The 20,810-nt window shown below is 61.8% G+C and overlaps 1 protein-coding gene across 10 annotated transcripts in view; it reads right to left on the bottom strand.

Moving 5' to 3' along the window:
* Positions 1-2,923: 2,923 nt before the first annotated feature.
* The window catches only part of ANK1 (ankyrin 1), a 49,833-nt gene continuing 31,946 nt past the window's right edge, over positions 2,924-20,810 (bottom strand). For 2 of the 10 annotated variants that reach the window (XM_027901115.1, XM_027901119.1), the window contains 35 exons: positions 20,449-20,646; positions 20,255-20,353; positions 19,877-19,975; positions 19,527-19,625; positions 19,141-19,338; positions 18,877-18,975; positions 18,689-18,787; positions 17,388-17,585; positions 17,064-17,162; positions 16,567-16,665; positions 16,317-16,415; positions 16,124-16,216; positions 15,939-16,011; positions 14,607-14,709; positions 14,241-14,319; positions 13,858-13,955; positions 13,547-13,771; positions 13,242-13,396; positions 12,861-13,072; positions 12,541-12,745; positions 12,267-12,363; positions 11,678-11,906; positions 11,367-11,492; positions 11,166-11,285; positions 10,890-10,974; positions 10,571-10,645; positions 9,938-10,069; positions 9,636-9,782; positions 9,090-9,098; positions 7,440-7,992; positions 6,563-6,821; positions 5,255-5,338; positions 4,839-5,006; positions 4,431-4,552; positions 2,924-3,100 (listed from right to left, as the gene is read on the bottom strand). In XM_027901115.1, coding sequence (XP_027756916.1) covers positions 4,454-4,552; positions 4,839-5,006; positions 5,255-5,338; positions 6,563-6,821; positions 7,440-7,992; positions 9,090-9,098; positions 9,636-9,782; positions 9,938-10,069; positions 10,571-10,645; positions 10,890-10,974; positions 11,166-11,285; positions 11,367-11,492; positions 11,678-11,906; positions 12,267-12,363; positions 12,541-12,745; positions 12,861-13,072; positions 13,242-13,396; positions 13,547-13,771; positions 13,858-13,955; positions 14,241-14,319; positions 14,607-14,709; positions 15,939-16,011; positions 16,124-16,216; positions 16,317-16,415; positions 16,567-16,665; positions 17,064-17,162; positions 17,388-17,585; positions 18,689-18,787; positions 18,877-18,975; positions 19,141-19,338; positions 19,527-19,625; positions 19,877-19,975; positions 20,255-20,353; positions 20,449-20,646 — 4,812 coding nt within the window. In that variant the 3' untranslated portion in view covers positions 2,924-3,100; positions 4,431-4,453. Of the gene's footprint in view, positions 3,101-4,430; positions 4,553-4,838; positions 5,007-5,254; positions 5,339-5,511; positions 5,741-6,562; positions 6,822-7,439; positions 7,993-9,089; positions 9,099-9,635; positions 9,783-9,937; positions 10,070-10,570; positions 10,646-10,889; positions 10,975-11,165; positions 11,286-11,366; positions 11,493-11,677; positions 11,907-12,266; positions 12,364-12,540; positions 12,746-12,860; positions 13,073-13,241; positions 13,397-13,546; positions 13,772-13,857; positions 13,956-14,171; positions 14,320-14,606; positions 14,710-15,557; positions 15,582-15,938; positions 16,012-16,123; positions 16,217-16,316; positions 16,416-16,566; positions 16,666-17,063; positions 17,163-17,387; positions 17,586-18,688; positions 18,788-18,876; positions 18,976-19,140; positions 19,339-19,526; positions 19,626-19,876; positions 19,976-20,254; positions 20,354-20,448; positions 20,647-20,810 lie in introns of those variants that run through there. The other 8 variants (XM_027901113.1, XM_027901120.1, XM_027901114.1 and 5 more) reach the window with 6 other exon arrangements.

Genomic DNA, 20,810 nt, shown 5'->3' with positions numbered 1-20,810 from the left:
GGCGGGGACGGGACGGGATACTGGGATAACGGGATATCGGGATACCGGGATAACGGGATACCGGGATATCGGATACCGGGATACAGGGATACCGGGATACCGGGATAACGGGATATCGGATATCGGGATATCGGATATCGGGATATCGGGATATCGGATACCGGGATACCGGGATACCGGGATATCGGGATATCGGATATCGGGATACCGGGATATCGGGATACCGGGATACCGGGATATCGGATATGAGGATACCGGGATACCAGGATACCGGGATATCGGGATATCGGATATCGGGATATCGGGATATCGGATATCGGGATACCGGGATATCGGGATATCGGGATACCAAGATACCAGGATATCGGGATATCGGATATCGGGATATCGGGATATCGGGATATCGGGATGGGGGACGGGGATATGGGGATGCAGGGATCGGATACGGGCATGGGATGCGGGCATGGGACGGGACGGGACAGGATACAGCGATACGGGCATGGGATGGGATATCGGAACGGGACACGGGAATGGGAGAGGGAGATGCGATACAGGGACAGAGAGGGGGCTGGAGTGGTGGGCAGCGCGGACTCTGGACAGCGCCGGGCGGGCCGGGGCTCCCGCTGCCCCCAGGACACCGCCCGTGGGGTTGGGGGCGCCGGTGGCACCAACTGCGCTGCCCCTTCCCCCCCTGCATCCCCCGGAGAGGCCGCTCGGGGTGCGCCCGGTCCTGCTCCCTTCGAATCCCCCACGAATGGCAGAGTACAAACGGCTGCCCCCACCTTCCTGGAAATGGGGTGCCTGCAGAAGGGACCCCCCCCTGGATCTCCACCATCCCCCACCTTTGGAAGAGTAGGGACGAGACACAGTCTGTGTTGGTTTCTTTATTAATTCATTGTCCGATAGCTGGTGTACAGGGAAATGATCTATACATCAGGGGCTAAGACAGGGAGATCCAAAAGGCTTGTTTTCATAACAATTAAAAAAAGAAAATAAAAGTAATTTTTAAAACTCTAAAAAGCTTCTAGTGTGCAGACTGCAGCATTCTCTAGGCTCAATGTTGGGTGCAGCCTCCCCCTACCAGCCCTACAAGCAATCTGAGCGCGAAGCAATGTCACTGCAGGTGCCTGGCACGGTTCAGCACAGCACATTCCCTACGGCATACACAAGGCCAAAGCACTGGACCCACACACAACTCTATGGTGATGCTACGGAGTCAGCTGTGGCAGTGGGTCTAGGGAGGTTATTGTACGCAGCAAGGGTGATGAATGGAGAGACTGTGCCTATATGGCTCAACTTCAGGGTGGGGAAGGGGCTGCTTTGCTCTCCAAGGCTAAGCTGGGTCAGTTGCTTTGCTGCAGTGAGGCTTCTTCGTGGCTGCAGGGCAGCCGAGGGCTCTCCCAGCAGATGTGCACCCACTGCGAGGCAGGGCTGCCCTGCCAAGGCCACCATCACACGGCCTGAAGGTGGAGGTGGGTTCGATCTGCACGTGGCCACAGAGAGCAAAAGACTCTGCAAAGCAGGTCCGTGGCCACCTCCAGGGGAAAGAGCAGGGGGTCTCCGTACCACTGTGCTACAAAGGCCAGGCCCCACGTCAGTCAGGTAAAGGACACGGTCGGGGACCTGGAACCTGCCACTCCCTCCATCCTGCACTCCTGGGGTGTGCATTGCAACAGGTTCAATCCACTGCCCACCCCTGAGCTGCCTGGGCAGCTCTGCCCAGTGCTGCTCTCCTGCTAGAGCAGCTGGCCCGGGGCTGCCCCAGCCCCAGGGTGACCTCTGGGCTCGGGCTGCTGCCCCAGCACCTTCCACCTGGCCCAAATGCTGCTACTGGGGCAGCAGCCCCCATGTCTCTGGGATTGGTCCCGGGAGGGTCAGCATCCAGGGCTCACTGGGCTATCTCCTCCCCTGCAAGGAGGCCAGGGTCCCTGCAAAGCCCTTGCCTGGGGTGCGTAGTGCAGGGCTGCTGGCTGCTGCCAGCTCCTGGCTCATCTCCTGAGCAGATATTGTGCTGAGTAGAGCTAGGCACGACCCCGTGCGTGGCACAAGCACCCCCTGCTCTGTCTCACTACTCATCCTCCATGGGCCCCAAGCACCCCAGCACAGGCCTACAGCTTCAACCCAGCTGGAACCAACACAAACTGGGGCTGCACCACGGACAGACCCACGGGACTGCACCTCTAGGCCCCCCTCTTCAGGCCAGGAAGGGGCCAGGCTCAGGCAGAGGGGCACGGGGCAGGGCAGACCCTCTCACTCCTGTAGCCTCCCTGTTCCATTCACCAGAGCTGCTCACACACTCCGAAGGTATTGCCTGTCCTGCAGCCTGAAGAGGTATTTGGGAGCAGAGCTGTTAGTGCTTTGTACATACTGCTAGAGTGTCCCTAGGGGTTTGCATAGTATTTATCGGTTCATATACACAAGGCTGATTGCTGTACAGTTCACACTTTCAACACAAGTAACGAGCTCAGTGCTCAGCCCAGAGCCTTGCCCTGGCGGGAGAGGTTGCACGTGCTGGGGAGAGGAAGGGCAGCCCTGCATTGTCCCTCTGCCCAGGGCAGCTGTGCTCCCTGCAGCCTCCCCTCACCCCTCCCCAAAACCCAGCACTCACTGGGAGGGACGAGAAGCAAGTCCAGCAGAGGCACTGGGGGGGCCGAGCACCTCTCCTCCCGTGGTGAGCAGTGCCATGCTGCCCCAGCTTCCCTCCTGCAGCCGGAGCACGGGCGTGGGGATGCATCTACACACGCAATCACACGAGGGTGGAATTTCCTTCCCTCTCGCTGTCTTCTAGTCCAGCTCTTGCCTCGCAGAGGCGCTGAGAGGATGCCCCTGGCGCGTGCTGCTGTCCCTGGGCTCCTGGCAGCAGCGGGGCAGGGACGGAGGCCCCTCCGTCAGTTTGAAGAACTGTAGCTCATGCGTCTTGCAGTCAGTCAGTCATGCGGATAGGACGGTAAGTATGTCTCATACAGAAATCATGCCATTAGCCTATAGAAACATGTACAGCCAGCCCTGCTCCCCTCCACTCTCTGCTCTCCTCTCCTCTCTTCTCAGGTATGTGTCAGAACGTGTGTGGAGTTCAGTGGTTTGGTGTTGAGGTGCGATCCTGGAGAAACACGTACAGAGAGATGGGGTTACCAGGCATCCGTGGCACAGCCAGGAGAAAGGGTGGGGGCAGCCAGGCACATGGCACCCTGGCACCCCTTCTGCACCCTGTGCTCAGCCCACATGCACCCATTCTGCCCAGCAACCACAAGACAAGTTTCGGGGAGTGTCAGAGAAACAGTGACAGAGCACCCATAAGTGTCCTGCACGGAACCAGGAGCAGTGACACACATGGCACTGCAGAGAACAGCAAGCAGGGGCTGAGCAGCACCAACAGCAACATGGCACTGGGAAGGAGCTGGGAGGGCTGCTCTAGGCTCTGGGACGGAGCCCCCAGCCTCAGCAGGGTGGCTGATTGCACCTCCCTCTCCCAGCAGTGAGGAAGACCCCACACAACCCCCATGCATGCCCTGGGCTACCTTCCACACACGACAGAAAACAGCAAAAGCAAAGCAGCAGGAGCAGTGCCCCAGAGAGAGACAGAGCCAGGGACTGTCTGGGGAGTGAGGCACTCAGAGGAGATGGGGATGGGGTCTGCATGAACATGTGCTCACAGGGGGGACAGCCATGCATGGACAGCAGGGGACCAACTGTCCCTCCCATGCCCAGGCAGTGCTGGGCAGCTGGGGAGCACTCGTGCAACACCTTCCCCCAGTGCTGCACTGATGGCCAGAAGCGAGTGTGCCAAGGACAGTGATGCAGCTGGGCCCAAGTGTGCTGTGCCAAGCACCCTGCCTCAGCCTGCTCTAGACCCACCCCACGAGGAAGGCAGGGGGACCAGCAATGCACAAAACTCAAGGGATAATTCTGAACTCACGCTGTGGATCAGTGGAAGAAACGTCCTAGGCCAAAGGCAGGTGCTCTGTCCCAGCCCCTGCAAGGGTCATGTCCCTGCACCTGCCACTCCTGCATCCCTACTGCCTGATGTCCACCCTGCCATGGCCTGTACCTCCATCCTGGCCTCACTGCCCCTCACTGCCACCCTCTCCCTGGCTGGCAGCACATGCTGCATCTCCCTGGCCCCACAGAACTGGGACACCCCTCATCTGACCCACAGCTCTGCCAGTGCCTGGCTGCACCCCTCGGGAAGGGGGTGCCGTGGGGTGCTGTGCACACAGCTGGTCAGGGCATCGGGGCACTCTGTGCCCTCACACCCAGTAGCAGGGGCACACTGCTGCCCACCCTCAGCACTTTGCTGCAGCACAGCCACCCCTCTCTGCAGGCCAAGAGCTGGGCACAGCCACATTACACTCTCCCTGGGAGAATGTGCACGACCAGCAGCTCAGTGCAGGCAGCAGCACGGGCAGAAGGAAGAGCAAAGGTGGGGTTACCTCAAAAGAGGCCATTTGAGGGGTCACTGCTTCCCCCTCTTCAGGCTGGCTCGTTTCACTATCTGAGCCCCCATCCTGCCCCCGGAGACCTCTGGTTTCGGGACACGCACTCGCACCTCCTCCTGAGGAAGCCGCAGGGCAGGAAGCAGGACACCACCCAGGTGAAGACAGACACACAGAAGAGGACAGGAGAGGGAAAGGCAGAGTCAGTTGGCAGAAGACACCGAGCAAGAAGACGGGGGCAGTGGGCAAGATTTGCCCCTGGAATTTTTAGAGGGAATACAGGAGAGGAGAGCAGGGCAGAAGAAAGGACAGAGGGTGGCACAATCCCAAAGCCTGAGAGTACTGCAGAGGTGGTGCTGGCCCAGGCAGGCTGCCTGCAAGGCAGGGCTAAGAGCCACACTGTACCTTGGCCCCCAGACCATCCCGGTGCAAGAAGGAGTATTTCATGAAGTGATCATCCTCAGCCTCCAGGTCTTGGGGCTCCTGCAGGGAGCCCTCCAGAATCAGCTCCTCCTGTTCCTGCCTGTCACCCATGTCACCGGGGCCCAGCTGACGCACCACCTTCCGGATAATCTGTGGAGACCCACACAGCCGGTGTCACAGCTAGCTCCAGGACACCATGCCTCCCTCCTCACCCAGTCTGGCCCTAAACTGCACGGGGCAGCCTCCATCCCAGGAGCCGAAGTGCCATAACCGAAGAGAGCAGGACACGAGTGCCCTGCATGGACCCCTGTGCTACAGGGAGGAACAGGGAATGGGTGGAGGGGAGAGAAGAAAGGCTTCTGTGTGCCCTTGTCCATATCTTGCCCCTGATCACTCACCTTCTTGGTGATGATATTGCCTTGATCGTCTGTGAACTGCTCCTCAGTCACCTGCTCTCCAGGGAGATGAAGGACTTCGTTCCCCTGCAGCAACAGGAGGGAGATCAGGGCATTTGAGACGGGTGAGGGGAGTCCCTTTTCAGGTAGAACAGTACGCCTGACAAGCACGACACAGCCTCCGGCTCCAACCCTGCCCTGCCCCGTCACTGCTTTCCTCCGCATCTGCCCCGGGATGTCTCTCGCTCCCTGCTCGTTACCTTCACGAGGACGCGCCGGCGGACGACTCTGGCGGAGAGAGCCTCCTCATCATCCGCCAGCCCCGGGCTCTCCCCGAGCTCCTTGTCCAGCTCCCGGTGGGCGTGTTTGAGCAGGAAGCGGACAGAGCCCCTGACGATGTGCATGACGTTCTGGCAGCTGACCAGGAAGAACGCCAGCAGCACCAGCGCGATCAGCAGCTGGGCCAGGAGAGCCCACATCGTGCCCCAGCGGGTCCGTGCCCGCTGTCAGAGCGCAGCCATGCCCCGGGCTGGGGCCGCGCTGCGGGTCTGCCCGCCGGAGCCCCCCCGGCTCTGTAACCAGAGCTGGCACAGCCCAGCTGGCTGGGGGCGGCGAGAAGGGAGCGGGCAGCTGCGCTGTCCTTTGCGCTCGCAGCTCCTCTCAAAGTCATGGGGCCAGCACTGCCCCAGCCAGGCACTAATAACCGGGACAGCTCTGTCCCTCTTCTCCGTCAGCTTGCCAACAGCCTGTCCTCCCGCCTGCGGTGAGAGAGCAGCGTGCAGTGCCTCTGCCACGGGACAAACGAAGGCCTGGGCAGGAGCCAGGGCTTTGGGATGTCATTGGAATCACCCGTGACTCAGGAGACGCCCTCGGCAGAGCTGAGCAGCCACCTCCAAGCGTGACCGTGCTGCCGGGATGGCTCTGCGTGCCCTGGCTGGGGAAAGGGGCTTGCCCTCGCCTTGTACCTGCTGGCTCCGTGTGACCGTGCCATCGTGCCCACCACCCAAGCCTGGCCCCCAGACCAGCTCTATTTCTGGCTCCATCAGGCTGTTGGGCCAGCAGCCAGGGCAGATACTCAATAAGGAAGAAGTCAGAGAGGGTGACTGGGTTATAAACGGAGAGCAAGGGCTCAGGTATCAAGCACAGCAGGCTATTCTGGGCTGAGAGGCACCGCTAGGGGCAGGAGGTGTGCCAGGAGATTTGCAGAGCTAGCACCCGGTGTGCCTGACTGTCCTGGCAGCAGGCTCCAGAAAAGGCTGTCCGTAGGGTCTCCACCTTCTGCAGGCCCAAGGCCCCTGCTCTTACCCTCACCTGCCCAAAGAAGCGGCTGTGGGCCTCCTCCTGCCAGCCGCCCGTGGGGTGCTGAGGCTGCCAGTCGCTGTCCTCTGCAGAGCTGATCCGCATCAGCTCCACGGCCGGCACCAGGACCTGCCCTTGCTCCTGGCCCTGTGCCTCGGGGGCCGTGGTGTGCGTTGGGAGCAGCCTTCGGGTGACCCCCTCCTGCCAGGAGCCCGCTGTCAGGTCCTGTAGGCAGGAGATAAAGGAGCCTTCTGCATTCCAGTCCCTCAGCCTGGGCACCGGAGAGGGACAGGGAGAGAGAGACAGAGAGAGAGAGGCAGTCAGCTTTGCCGTGGAGTGCTGCCCCCCGAGCACAGCCGAGCTCCGCAGGCACACCGGCGCAGCCCGCACCCCGCCGGGCGCTGGCTCCCCGGCTCACGCTGCTGCCAGGCTCCCAGCAGAAGCAGCACAGAGTACAGATGCACAAAGGGCACAGACAGCCTCCCTGCCATGCTCCCTGCCCACCCTACAGCCTCACAGGGTCTAAGGCGACGCTGTGGAGCATCACTGGGTGCTGCCAGGGACCTCATGGGTCCAGTGCCACTGGGAACATGGGAGGAGGCAGCCCAGGTGGGGATGGCTCTGGTAAGCACAACCTACATGCAGGGCCTGGCTGTCTGCCTGGGCTCCCTGTGCCAGGTGCTCTGCAAGGAGCCCCCCGGAGCATCGCCAGAGGGCCACGAGGCACTCGGCCCAACCATGCTCCGTGTGCCTGGGCTCCAGAGATGGAGACCAGCAGAGACGCAAGCAAAGCTGGCAGATTATTGCAGCTGGCCCAGCACAGGGCAGTAGCTGGCGAAAGCAGTTCTGCTCCCCTCCCGTGGTCACCCTGGCGCTCAGGCTGCAGTACCTCTCTGCACTCTTCTCCACAGCGTGGCTAATAGTAGGTGATGTCGTGATCCTGGCTTGCACCTTCTGCTGAACTGAAACAAAAGAGACTTCACTCTCCGGGTCCTGCTCCCCAGTCCCTGGCTGATGATCACCGGCTGGCATCTTCCCCTCTGGCCTCTGCCCTTCCTCCTGCTCTAGAAGGTCAATCAGGCCATTCATGGCATCTGAGTCCACTGTGTCATCCTCAACCAGGTCCATAGAGCCCATGTGGTCTGGGCCATGCACATCTGCTAGAAGCTGCCCTGTGAACCGGCCTTCGCTTGTGGCGTCCGAGTCCTCGGCCTTGCTGCACTCCAGAGAGGAGTCCTCAGCCGTCACCAGAGAGGGGGTGAGCCCCGAGGACCACACCTGCATGTCGGACATCTCCATCAGGGCGTCCTGCTCAGTGGCAGCCATGGGGATAGCATCCATGATGGCCACCTCATTCCAGTACTGGTCGGCACGCAGCGGGGATGGCAGTGTGTAATGCAGGGAGGCGGGGGACAGCAGCTCGTCCTGCAGCGAAGCGTAACCTATATGGGCAGACAGAGGCAACGTCTCCAGCAGCCGTCTCACGCACGCACAAGCACAGTGGGCAAGGGGGAAATGGGAAACAGCCTCGGGGAGGATGCCTGCCCCAAGGACAGCGATGGTCATGCCACAGCCCCCCGTGCTGCTCACAGCAGCAGCTGCTTTCACATGGTCCCTGCAAGTGCTGCCATGCCTCCCTTCGAGTGCTGGGGCTGGTCTGGGCAGGCTCTGGGGCTGCCTGCTCCCATGAGGAGGACTGGCCTGGTGTTCACACTGCAGGATGCAGTGCCCTCTTTGCTACCCTGCTCCATCAGACCCCAGGTCTCTGCCCACAGCCCCCATCCAGCACCAGCTGGCTGGCAGTTAGCCTGGAGTTCAGGTGGCCAAGCCTGGCAGACACTGACTCCCAAAGCCAAACACTCTCCACATCACAGAGGAGCAGGTTGAAAGTACCGTGAGCAGGGAAGGATGGTGCCGGTAAATGTCATGCAGCCCCAAGGCCCTGCAGGAGGCAGCCAGGGCCTTACAACCCTGTTGGTCTCCCCAGGGCTACAAGCAGTTGTTATGTCCTCGTCACTCGGGGCCATGTGCACAGCTCAGGCACATCCATAGGGACTACAACCAAGCCAGGCAGTCCGAGCCATGCAGGTGGCTTTGCTCAGCTTTTTTCAGTTCTGAGCCATCAATTCTTTCCCCCCCAACCCCCGGAGATCGGCAGCAAACCCATTCCGTTCCCCAGGCAGCCAGGGAATGCCAGCCACAGCCAGGGCACAGGGTACAGCTGGGACCTCCAGCACAGAAAGGGCACCTCACCCCTGTGCAGGCACCTGGCCAGGGACATGCAGTGCAGGGCCAGCGGGGGGAGGAGAGCAGCCCGTGCAGGAGGAGGAGGCCTGGGATGGCTGCCTGCAAGCACGACACCCCCCAGGATGGGCAGTCCCTGGTGACATGCAGTCGCCGGAGCAGGACGCGGCTCCCGGAGGGCTCAGCTGAGGTGGAGACAGTGGAGACAGGCAGTGGAGGAAGATGAGAGAAGGAGAGGCCAGGATGAGCTCAGAGGAGAAAGGTGACAAGAAGTGACCCACAGGAGTGCCCGCACCTGGCAGCACTAGGTGGCATGTTTGAGAGAGCAGAACAAGGGGAGAGACAGAGAGGGAGAGAGCGATGAGCCAGCGCTGCAGGGGCAGAGCCACAGTGCAGGGCTGCAGCAGCACAAAGCCCTGCCCCTGTCCAGTGTGCCTGCTCCCTGGCAGCACATGCTGCAGCTGAGCCAGGCTGTGTCCCCACACCCAGGCACGCTCTGCCTGGGGCCCAGCCCGGACACACCAAAGCCACACAGCCAGGACTCCACGAGCTCCCTGGCTACTGCTCAGCTTGCACAGCCAGAGGCACCTCTCCCTGGCACACTGGGATAAGGAACACGTGTCAACCCCACCTGGAGAGTTTCTGAGAAGGTAGCACGACAGGGCCAAGTTTCCTGCAGCGTAAGCCCCACTGAAGAGGCCACGTCTGTCAGCAACACCTTGTGCCCACTGAGTTCTCAGCAGGTGCAACCTGGTCAGGCAAGACACCAGCCCCGATCTCTCTCTGCACAGACCGTGACCCCATGGCCCTCCTGCAGTCCCCACCAGGAGCTGGGGCTCACCATTCATCTGGGATGGCGAGAGGGAGTATTCTCTGTCCGTGTAGCGCCAGCTGCCCTTCAGGCTGCGGCTCTGCCGGCCAGAGCCCTCCAGCGTGTTGACGATCTCGCCGCGGTCGATGTTCCTCAGTGCCGTGTACAGATTCTCAACTGCAGGGGGAAACCGGTGTCAACAACCTGGTCACCTGGGGAGCACAGCCGTGCCCCAGACGCCCTCCAGATGGGCAGGTATGCACGAGCCAGTGCTGCCACCTCTGTGCCTGTAACAGAGCACCTGCCCCTAACAGGGCACCACAACCACTCACTCTTGACGTTCTTGCCCTCGCGGCTGACCCAGAGGTTGAGTAAGGCTATGCTCTGCTCCAGAAGGGAGTTGGGGTTCTCCACACGTATCCTGTTGATGTCGTCCACTCCGAACTGCAGCTCGCGTGCCAGCTCTGGGGGAAACACCACATCTCAGTATCACATCACATCTCAGTATCACACCCTCTGGTGCCCCCCACCAGGCTAGGGACACTGTGAAGGGCTCAGCCAGGCCCGGTGCAGAGACTCTCTGTTACACACAGCTGAATACAGAACATGCAGGAGCTGGGATGGGGCAGAGGCTGAAGCCCCCCTGCCCAGGCTGGTTGTGACCAGCCCAGCAGGGTCTCAGGACAGGGATAAGTGTGGGCACTGCCAGTTGGGTGTGTGGCTGCAGTGACAGTGCTGGGTCTCCATGAACAGCAGCAGCACACGCAGCTCGTGACAAAGCACAGGCCTGGCACCCGTGTGTGTGACACACGCAGGAAAGTTCACTCCAGTGCCCTGGAACACTCTCAGCGTGGGCCCAGGGCAAAGCACAGTCACTCCACCCAACACCTTGCTTCCAGCTTCCCTAAGTGTGTCAGCTTCCCAAGGAGTGCTGAGCATCCTCGGATCTGTCAGGGTGGACTCACCAGCCCAGCTGAGGCCCAGCTGTTCTGCTATGTCAACCATCTTCTGGTCTGCCTTGTCCGTGCTGCTCAGAGAGCCTGGAGAAGAAGAGGGAGTCACAGCTTCAGCTGCACAGAACGGTGAGGGCAGTGGGGTGCTGGCCATCGGGGTCTCGCAGCCCCACAGGCACAGCACTGCCCTGCAGGCAGGACCAAGGAAACCCGCAGGGAAAGGGGAGCTGCCATGAGTGTGAGTACAGTGGGGTCAGCTCAGCCTCTCCACTGCCTTGGGCACCCCAGGCACAGGTGGTGATGGGCTCGAGCGTCCCAGCTGGCTGCATACCAAAACTGGTCTCACTGAGGATGCTGTACCGCTCCCGCAGAGACAGCGGCGTCAGGGTCCTCCTCCGCTCCTCGCTGCCGCTTCCCTGTGAGAGTGGGGACAAGCCAAGGGCTCAACAGCTTGTAAAGGGGGCAACAGCTCTGCCCTGGCACCACTGCTTCTCCCCCAGCCACAGAGGGGCATGGCATGGCCGTGTGGAGAAGCTGAGGAAGCAAAGCTGGCAGCAAGGGCTGTCTCCTGCCCTCGCTGCCCCCTCCCAGAGTGCCAGACACTGACCTTGGTGCAGGGGGGTATGCTGATGTTCAGGTGGCAGAGCACATGCTGGAGGTCCTCATATTTCATGGCCTTGCGCAAGAAGGACAGGGAGCCGCTGGCTTCCCGGCTGCTGTCCCGGACCTGAGTGCCAAGAGCCCAGTTAGCCAGCCTGGCACAAGCCAAGGGCCCCAACTGCTGCCCAGTCCTGCACCCTGACATTACCTTGATGGGGATGGCAAGACGATTCTCCCGGAAGGACTGGAAGAGGAAGGTGCGGGGCTGAGTGGCCTTCTTGACAGGCACCAGGTTCCCTGAGAGTTCAACGTGCAAAGGCATCCCCTCTACCACCTGGCAGGGAGCAGAAAACAGGCTCAGCCCCTGTGCAAAGCTGCTTCTCCTGCTCCTGGTCAGGGCAGGTAACCTCGACTCTCCTACTCGAGCCAGGGCCAGGCCCCTCCACTGGCATCAGTCTCCCCTCACTTTGTCAGCCCTCTCTCTCCCTGCTGCCCTCCACGCGTGTGCTGGGGACAAACCTCAATGTCCCTGCTGCGGGCCACCTCAGTGAAGTTCTCGTGCTGCTCTAAGGTCTTGTCAACCTTGTCATCAGTCATGCAGTAGCAGCGCAGCCGGCCTTCCCGTGCATCGTTCATCTTGGCAAACACCACGAATTTGGCCATGTAGGGCACAGCTGTCAGCTCCTTGTACAGCATGGTGGCGAAGTGCACGGCCTCAGCCGTGCGCGGGCAGTCAGCCAGCCAGAACCTGTGGGAGAGCTGGGTCGGGGTGCTGCTGGGCAGGGGCACCAGTGGCACCAGCGGAGCTGCCCCCATGCCCTCCCCACCAGCAAACTGGACCGCAGAGGGTGCCCCAAGAGCTGGGTGCAGGTGGAGCCCCATCTGGGATGGGGACAAACCCAAATACAAAGAATGGCGCCCTTCCCTCTGCACACCCTGTTGTCATGAGTGCTTCCTGATGCATGGGGGCCTCATGGCTGGAAGCAACTGCCCTGCATGTAGGAATGGGGCAGCACCACAACGAGCACAGGACAAAAGACTTCTCCTGGCAAAGGCCAAGAAGGTCCAAGGAGCACCAGACATCCCCGCACATTCAACCAGGACTCACCTGGCAGACACATTGGTGGTAAAGTTAGCACACTCATTTTCGTAGACCAGCTTCGTGGTGCCTGTTATGTCTTCCCACTGGGCTTGGGCTGTCCCTCCTGCGGCAGAAAGCAAGGGTGAGCACACTGTCCTTCCATAAGCCTGGGGTCTGCATCCCCTAAGCATTTGCTCTCTCCACTGCTGTGCCCTTTCCTCAGCTCCCAGGAGCTGCATCCCCCTGCGGCAGCCCAGCCTGCCCCCGTGGAGAGCACATGCAGAGGGACTGGCAGCCTCACCGATCACACTGCAGAGCAGGCGCAGGCTGGTGGTGTCACCCTCCCCGCTGTCCCTCGGATTGTCCTTCCAGGATGGTGGCAGCGGGATGCGGAGGCCAATGGGTCGGTGGAATTTCCTCCGTCGTGGCTCCACCGTGACAATGGGGCTGAAGGTCGCTTGGTTCCCCAGCAGCTTGGTCACCAGCTCGTCAGGCACGGGCTGTGCCTGGGGGTGGAAAAAGGAGAGGCATCGTGCATGGTTCTTCCCCGGGCTGGGACAGACGCCCACCCCTCCCTGCAGGAGCGTGTCTGGGCCCTGGGCCAGGCCTTCTGGGGCTCACCTGTAGGGCCAGCCTCACTCTCTTAGTGACAGCAGTGTCTGGGAAGGTGGCCTGTACCATGGGCACCAGCGTGCTTTTCAAACACCCTCCCTCAGGGCCGATCATATCACAGTCCTGGCAAATCCGGGACATGACCACAAAGTAGAGAGGGAAGTCGGTGGTGATGATGCGGCAGACTCTCTTCTTATCCAGCTCCTCCTGGCTCTCCAGCTCTGCAAGGGCAGCACAGCTGTCAGTGCTCACACACCAAGCCTGCGGCTGTCACCCAACACCCCTCCCGCTGCACCCACCACAGGGCTCAGCCCCGTCCCACCACCCCGGCCAGCACAGCCCTACCTGCAGGGAGCAGTGCAGGATGGAGCCCCTGCCTGCCCAGCTCACCCTCGTCCATGCCGTTGAGCAGCTGGTCCATGTAGCTCTCCTCGTAGCGGTTGCGGTGCTCCTTCCACACGGAGCCGTTCTCGCTGCGCAGCACCACCAGCTCGCGGTCCCCGCGCCCGTACGAGGCAAAGTGTGGGATCTCCACGATGACGGGGCTGCAGACAGCAGAGAAAGGGCACTGGCACCCACATGCTGCCACCAGGACACGCAGGCAACAAGGTGGGCTGGGGCAGAGTGCCTGCCCACGCCGGGCAGCTGCCGGGGGAAGAAGGCAGAGCTGCTGACCTCCGTCTCTCTGTGCTCACCTGAGGAACTGGGCACCAGCAGGCCCCAGGGCGATGATCCTGCTGGCCAGACCCTCCTCCTCAGCCAGCGGAGGGGGCGCAGGCAGCTTCTGGGGCTTCACCAGGCGGCAGGTAATGCGGGTGGGAGCGGCACAGGCGCGGGGCGGGATGACCACGCGCAGCCCGTGGTGCCGGCTGCCCCGCATGGAGCCCCCACGGGCATCCACCATGAAGCTCACCAGGAACCTGGAGGGGCAGAGGCACGGGCAGTGGGCACCGAGCAGCCAGCACGTGCACAGAGCACGCCCGTGCTGCACGGGCTGGGCACTCACCCCGTGTGCACCGGGCTGGCCACCGGGCTGATGTTATCCGAGGTCTCAGTGGCAGGGCTGCTGGGGATCAGGGAGTCCTCGTCGAACTCCTTGGAGGGCTGTGTAAGGCAGCAAAGAGACCCCATGGGCAAAGAGTCCTATCTGGAGGTGCTGAGCCTGCCCACCCTTACACAGTCTCACAGTGGTCCCTGGACAGTCCTGTACCACTGGGTCAATGCCAACTACCCACATCATGCTTTGGCTTGGTGATGATGGAGCTGCCCCCAGCAGGGAATGCCTGGGGGAGGCTGTGGCAGGCTGTGTCTCATGCTCACCTCCTGTGGGGACACCGAGGGTGCATGCAGCAGGCTGACTTGCTCAGCTTCTGTCTCCACAGGTCCTACCTGCTCAGTCTCCTCTGCTCTGGTCACCACAGTTTCAGGTGGGACACAGGGGACCTGCAGGACAGCTGGAGACTCCACCCTGGTAAGAGAGATCAGTGACAGCCAGTGAAGTGGCAGGCCTGTGTCCCTCAGCCCCCATCCATCCCCACAGAGTCCTGGGGCTGCTGGACAAAGGCAGAGGCAGCAGCAGTCTCATGTCCTGGTGCAGGAACAGCACTGACCAGCTGTGCCTGCCGTGCCAGCTGATGGGGGCTCAGTGATCTGTTCCTTTCCCAGAGCTGTCCCTGCCCCGTGGGCAGCCCAGGCCAGCACAAGGCTGGTTCTGTGCCCTGTACCTGCTCCCTCCCCACCACACAGCTCTCTTACGTTTGCTCCAGTGTCGTCGTGGTCATGAACTCCAGTATCTCCCTCTTGCCTTCCTGGTCCCTGAGATCAGCTGTCCTGGGTTTTGGTGCCATCAGCTCCTCCTCTGAAAGCGAGAGCTGGCTCAGCACGCAGAGGCAGGTGGGCAAGGGAAACACAGACATCCAGCCCTTGCCCCCCTCCCTCCTCACAGCTGGAGGGAGGGCCCATCCCTGCTCCCACTCCTGGACACACACACTTGTCCCCTGGGCCTCAGTCACACACGGAGGGGTTTGCTCTCTGCCAGAGGGGGTCTGCTGGCGAGGCAGGGCCCATGCAGTGGGCCAGTGGCACAGGAGCTGTGGGAGCCATCAGGAGCCTCAGCTGTTCACTGACAGCACCAAACACAGAGCAGAGCCTGCAGGGGACACCCTATCCTTGGATCCCTGGGACAGGGGCGTAGGCAGGGCTGGGGGTGCACCCACACTGGAGGCACAGAGCCCTGGCAGCGCTGCCCGCTGGCCCCACTAACACCTGCTAATGAGCCCACCAGGCTTGGCTCTTGCCAGTGCCCTGTGGGAGAGTGTCCAGCAGCTCCCAAAGCAAAGAGAGTGCCCCAGAGATGGGGAGGGGACCACAGGAGCACAGAGACCTCAAGCTCTCAGGTTAATCCCTGCTCGGGCCAGCATGGCACGGGGTGGCTGTGGAGGGGCACAGAACCAGGTTCCTCTGCCTGCCAGGAGCAGGGCCTGGGGCCAACAGGGACTCAGGGTCCTCCCGAGTGGGAGGATGCCCATTCATGCAGTCACACCACAGCAAGCAGCACGGACATGGATGGGCAGGGCGGGATGGCAGGGCTGGCACGGGGGAGCCCCAGCCCACAGCGAGGCTCAGCAGATGGACATGGCGTGCGGATGGTTAGTGGCCATGGGGTGAAATGGGCCATTGAGCTGGGGCAGGGGACACAGTTCATACCCATTACTGTGACATGAGCAGTGCCTGCAAAGTAAGAAGAGGCAAAGGTGAGGTCTTGGTGGGAGGGTGCAGGAGCAGACCAGCTGCAGCTGGGCTGGGAGCTGGTTCCCCCCCGGCAGAGCAGGGCACAGGGAGTGCTCTGCATGCCCAAGGGCTCTCCACACGCCGTCCCTGGGGCTTGGGATCACAGAGGGGTCCAGGCATATCCCTCCTGCACAGTGCAGGGAAGCACCCGAGTCAGGAGGTGCCACACGAAGAGGCTGGTGGGCTCCCCTCATCCTCCACTGCAGGACCCACAGCTCCCCCACCCCAGCCAGCAGGAACACCAGTGCCATCCCTGTGGCTGCTGCCTGCCACACTGACCCAGCTCCTGCCCCTCACCTTCATCCTCTGATACATCCAGAATCTCATCTACAGTCTCCGGGAAGCTCATGCGGTGCTTGTCACCAACTGGCTGTGGGAGCAGAGCAGAGTCAGAGGAGCCCTTCACTGCACAGCCATCCCAGCTGCTCCCAGCCCCAGCCCTCCTCCCCAGGGTCCTGGTGCCTGTTCCCCGGGGGGCTCACCGGGATATCAGTTTCCTCTGTGACGATCTTGAGCACGTCCGTGACGGAAATGTAACCGAGGCGCTTTGCGATGGCCAGGGGAGTGGTGCCGTTCTGCCAGGGAGCAGAGACTGGGTCAGCAGCAGCCACAGGGGGCCTGGGCAGCTGCCTGGGCTGGTCCCAGGGTGAGGAGGTGAGGGTGATCAGTACTCACCGTGCTGATCTCATTGGGAGAGGCCCCGTGCTTCAGCAGCAGCGTCACCACGTCCGTGTGGCCCTGCTGCGCTGCTTGGTGCAGGGGGGTGTAGCCCAGCTGCAGGGGAGGATAGAGGGTGCTGCCATCAGTTCTGGGAGCCTGCTGCCCCAGAAATGCCCCCAGAGCATGAGGGCAGCTCTCTTCTCCATCAGCCTGCATGCTGTTGCCCAGGGCAGACGGGTCCTTGGAGCACAGGATAACTTTGTACCTTAGTCTTGGCATTGACATCGGCTTGGTGCTGCAGCAAGAACTTCACCAGCTTGATGTTTCCATAGTGGCTGGCCACATGCAGGGGGGTATAGCCCATCTGAAAGACGAGATGAGGTCTCAGTCTCTCCTCAGCGGTGCTTTCTGCCCTTCTGGTTTGGATATGCTCATCCCACAGGCAAGCCCCCACGCACGAGGGATGAGGCACATGTGTGGGTGTTTCCCCAGGAGCCCAGGACCAGGGCAGAGGGCTCACTGCAGACTGTGCTGTACCCAGGGGTGTAGGGGTGAGCTATGGGAGCAGTTAAGAATCATCCCTCCAGTGAGGTGGGAGGTGGAGGAGGAAGAGTCCCCAGGACACTGGCAAAATGGTAAGAATGCCTGTGAGAGGGGAGTCTCTTGCACAAAGCAAGACAAGAGCAATGCTCCTCCTGGAGCAGGCCTAGAGGCAGTTCCCTCATGTTTTTCACCACAGCCACGGTCAGTGCGCTACTTTACCCTGGTCGTTGCATCCACTGTCACTCCATGTTTCACCAGAACATCAGCAACCAGCACATGCCCCTCTTGGGCCACAAGATGGAGAGGAGTCAGGCCACTCTGCAGAGAGAGGAGGTCTCAGCACAGTGGCAGTGCCACCACTGCAGCTCCACCAGCAGAGGCTCTGCCAGGTCTCCAGCCTGGCAAACTGACTGGCACTGTGCTGCTGGCCATGGCACTGCTCCCCGAGCACAGGGAGGCACAGGGGCCTGGCCAGCAGCGACTCTGCTGATCTCTGCCAGCTTGTTCACCCCCAGCCTGGCAGCACGTGCTGGGACAACTTACCTTGTTGCCGAGGTCACCGTTGGCTTGCTTGGAGAAAAGCAGGGCCACCATGTCTGCGTGCCCCTCCTGGGCAGCCAGGTGCAGGGGGGTGACTCCCTGCACAGACTCGGCGTTTGCAGAGGCCCCGTACTGCAGCAGGCTGCTGGCCACCTCCAGCTGGTTCTGCTTGGCAGCGATGTGCAGGGGGGTGTACCCGTTCTGAGGGGAGAGAGGCTCCTTGCAGTGCTCAGCCTCGCCGAGCAGACCAGCAGGGACAGGAGGTGCCACCCCGCCCCTGCAGGCCAGGTCTGCCCTTCCCAGTTGCCCCTGAAGCTCAGGGATGCTCCCAGACCATCTTCCTGACAGCTACTAGCCCTGACACTGAGGCCAAATCCCACTCTTCCAGCCAAGACAGCATGGGGGTTTCAAAGACCACCTGCTTCCCGTTCAGCTGCTGTGGGCTGTCCTGGAGTTTTCCACACATGAATTTCTGCAGCAGCCTCGGGGAGCTCGGAGAGGCCAGGGCAGACAGACACCTCCTGGAACGTGCCTGGCTAAGGAGCTGAGCTGAACTCCCAACGCACAGCATTAGTATTCAGGCAGGGACCGCAGGGCCCTGAGTGCTGCCCCTGCTGCCACGCTGCAGGAGCAGAGCAGCTGGCAGACACCCGCTGCCCAGGGTGACGCGCGGGCTGTCGGTGACGCAGACCGACGGGGGCTGGCACCGGTACCGGCTGCTCCCGGTGCCTGCCCAGCACGTCTGCCGGCAGCCTGCGCAGGGGAGAGGAGAGTGCCAGATGGGCAGGGCTGGCACCAGCAGCCACTTGGCTGTTTTCAGGATGCAGCTTCTGCAAACAACACAGAAAGCGAGGCGACTGCTGGTCTGCTCTGTGGGGAGATGCTCCCCACGCTCAGGTGGAAAGGGGCGACTCTCACAAGCTCGTGGGTTTTCTGACTCACTGCTTCATAGCTGCATGAAAACATTCGTGTGTGGTTTCCCAAACTGCCAGCACGCAGTGCTGCTCTGCAGGACTTGCCATGGAAACACGTTCCCCACACAGCAGCCACCATGCTGCCAGCAGGGACCATCCCTGACACGGCCTACCTGCTGGAACGGGACCATTGCCTGGCACCCCGCCTGCCCCACGTGTGGCGCGAGGACAGGCAGGCATGAGCAGCAGGTGTGGAGAGAGGCTGGTGGGGATTGGTCCCTCGTACATTCCCTGAGTGTCAGGATTGAGGGGCAGTGCCAGCCACAGGCTGGCAGGCACTGATCACACAACACCTCCCCACGTCCCCGGGGACACCCGGCCCAGACTCACCCAGGCTGAGTTGTGTGGGGAGCTCCCCTTGGGAAGCAGGAGTTTGACAATCTCCAGGTTGTTGTGGTGCACAGCCACATGCAGCGGGGTCAGGCCATTCTGCAGAGGAGGAGAGGGTACAGACAGGTGAGACAGATCCTCTCCCCAAGCTGTACCACTCCTCCCACAACTCCAGAAGCAGCACTCACCTTCCCTGCTGCATTGGGGTGAGCATCATGTGCCAGCAGCAATTCTGCCACATCCACCTTCCCATACTTGGCTGCAACGTGGAGAGGGGTAAATCCTTTCTGAGGAGAAAGGCAGCCCATCACAGGGTGGCAGAGATGAGGAGAGTGCTAGCGCACGCTGTGCCACAGGAGGAGGCTGCCCCTCCTGCAACAGGGACACTGTGCCACCAGCCTGCCCAGCCTTGGCCCAGCTGGGTGACACCTTCCACAGCCGTGCACACCTACCTTGGTCATGCAGGTCTGCAAGGCCCCCTTCTCCAGCAGGGCCAGGGCCGTGTCCATGTGCCCCTCTCTGGCAGTGATGTGCAGGGGCGTGTGCCCTGCCGTGGTGGCCAGGTTGGGGTTGGCGTTGTTGTCCAGCAGCAGTTTGACCATGCCGGTGTGGCCGATACGGGCAGCACAGTGCAGGGGAGTCTGGTCATCCTGCCAGGGAGGCAACGGAGCTGTTTGGGCAGCCCTGGAGCAGTCCCTTCCTGCCATGCCAAAGGGGTCCCAGCCCTGCTCCCACTGTTGCACAGCCCCTGGCAGGCTGGACTCCGGGCACGTGAGAGCAAAGAAACCAGCACTGGCTGTTCCCAGAGCTGAGTGTCACACGGGCTCTCTGGACCTACCTTGGCCTTGGCATTGGCCTTGGCTTTGTTCTGCAGCAGGTACTTTGCCACATCCGTGTGCCCAGCTCTGGCTGCCATGTGTAGGGGTGTCTCCACTTTCTGTACCAAGGACAGGACAAAGTGGTGAGGCCGAAGGAGGGGTGTGCCTTCCTGCACTCATTCCTCTGCTCTGAGCAGAGGAGAGCAGTGCCTGCAACCTTATCTGGCCCATACTAGTTCCTCCTGCCAGGACAAAGAGGGCAGCAGGGACTGCTCAGGGGAAAAGAGGGTGCAGAACTTGAGCAATTCTCACATCCTGCTGTCCCCCAACATTCTGAGCTCCCAAAGCCCCAGCCAGGGTGGGCACTCACCACGTTGGACACGTTAGGAGAGGCTCCACGCTGCAGCAGGGTCTTGACGATGGGCAGGTGCCCCATGAAGGCAGCCACATGCAGGGGGGTCAGGCCAGACTGTGAAGAGAAAGGGGTCAGGAGCCAAGATGGGACTGATGGCCTTGTCAACATCTGTTCCTGCCCCTTCCTCCCTCTCCCAGGGCACGTTCCAGCACAGAGGCAAAATCTCCCCTGCAAACCCCTGCCCTGCAGGGAGATGCTGCCAGCTCAGCAGGTCCTGAGCTGCAAAGAGCTCCCAGAGAGGTTCCTGGGCACCGGCAGAGGCAACAGGGCCATCTCGTCCTGCCTGCCCTGTACAGGCAGCAGCAGCAGAGCTGGGGCTGGGCTCACACCCACCTCTGTGACGGCGTCAATGGAGGCCCCTGTCTTCAGCAGCAGCTCCATCACGCGGATGTGGTTCTTCTTGCAGGCGATGTGGAGGGGCGTGAAGCCGTTCTGCAGACAGACAGACGGACAGGCAGACCGTCAGCCACTCGCAGGAACACCCCCTGTCCCCCCTGGCCCAGCCCCGCCTGCCCCTCCTCGCTCACCAGGGCTCTGGAGTTGGGCTTGGCGCCCTTCTCCACCAGCAGCTTGGCCACGCGGTGGTGGCCGCAGTGCGCGGCCACGTGCAGCGGCGTCAGGTGGTCCAGGGTGATGTCGTCGATGTCGGCGCTGTACTGCAGCAGCAGGCGCACGCAGTCCAGGTGGTCGCCCTGCGCTGCCATGTGGATGGGCGACAGGCCGTTCTGCGGGGGAGCGGGGCCTCAGGGCTGGGCCTGGGGGGCACCAGACATCCCACCCGCGTCCCACCTGCATCCCACCCATGTCCCACCCACATCCTACCCCCATCCCACCCACGTCCCACCCACATCCCACCAAAACATCCCACCCACATCCCACCCGCATCCCA

The sequence above is a fragment of the Empidonax traillii genome, unplaced genomic scaffold (genome assembly GCF_003031625.1).
Source record: "Empidonax traillii isolate 1590-97213 ecotype Southwest subspecies unplaced genomic scaffold, ASM303162v1 scaffold763:size302500, whole genome shotgun sequence".
NCBI classification, from domain to species: Eukaryota; Metazoa; Chordata; class Aves; order Passeriformes; family Tyrannidae; genus Empidonax; species Empidonax traillii.
Note: the sequence above shows the minus strand (reverse complement) of the source record. Positions and strands in the feature narration are given on the sequence as shown.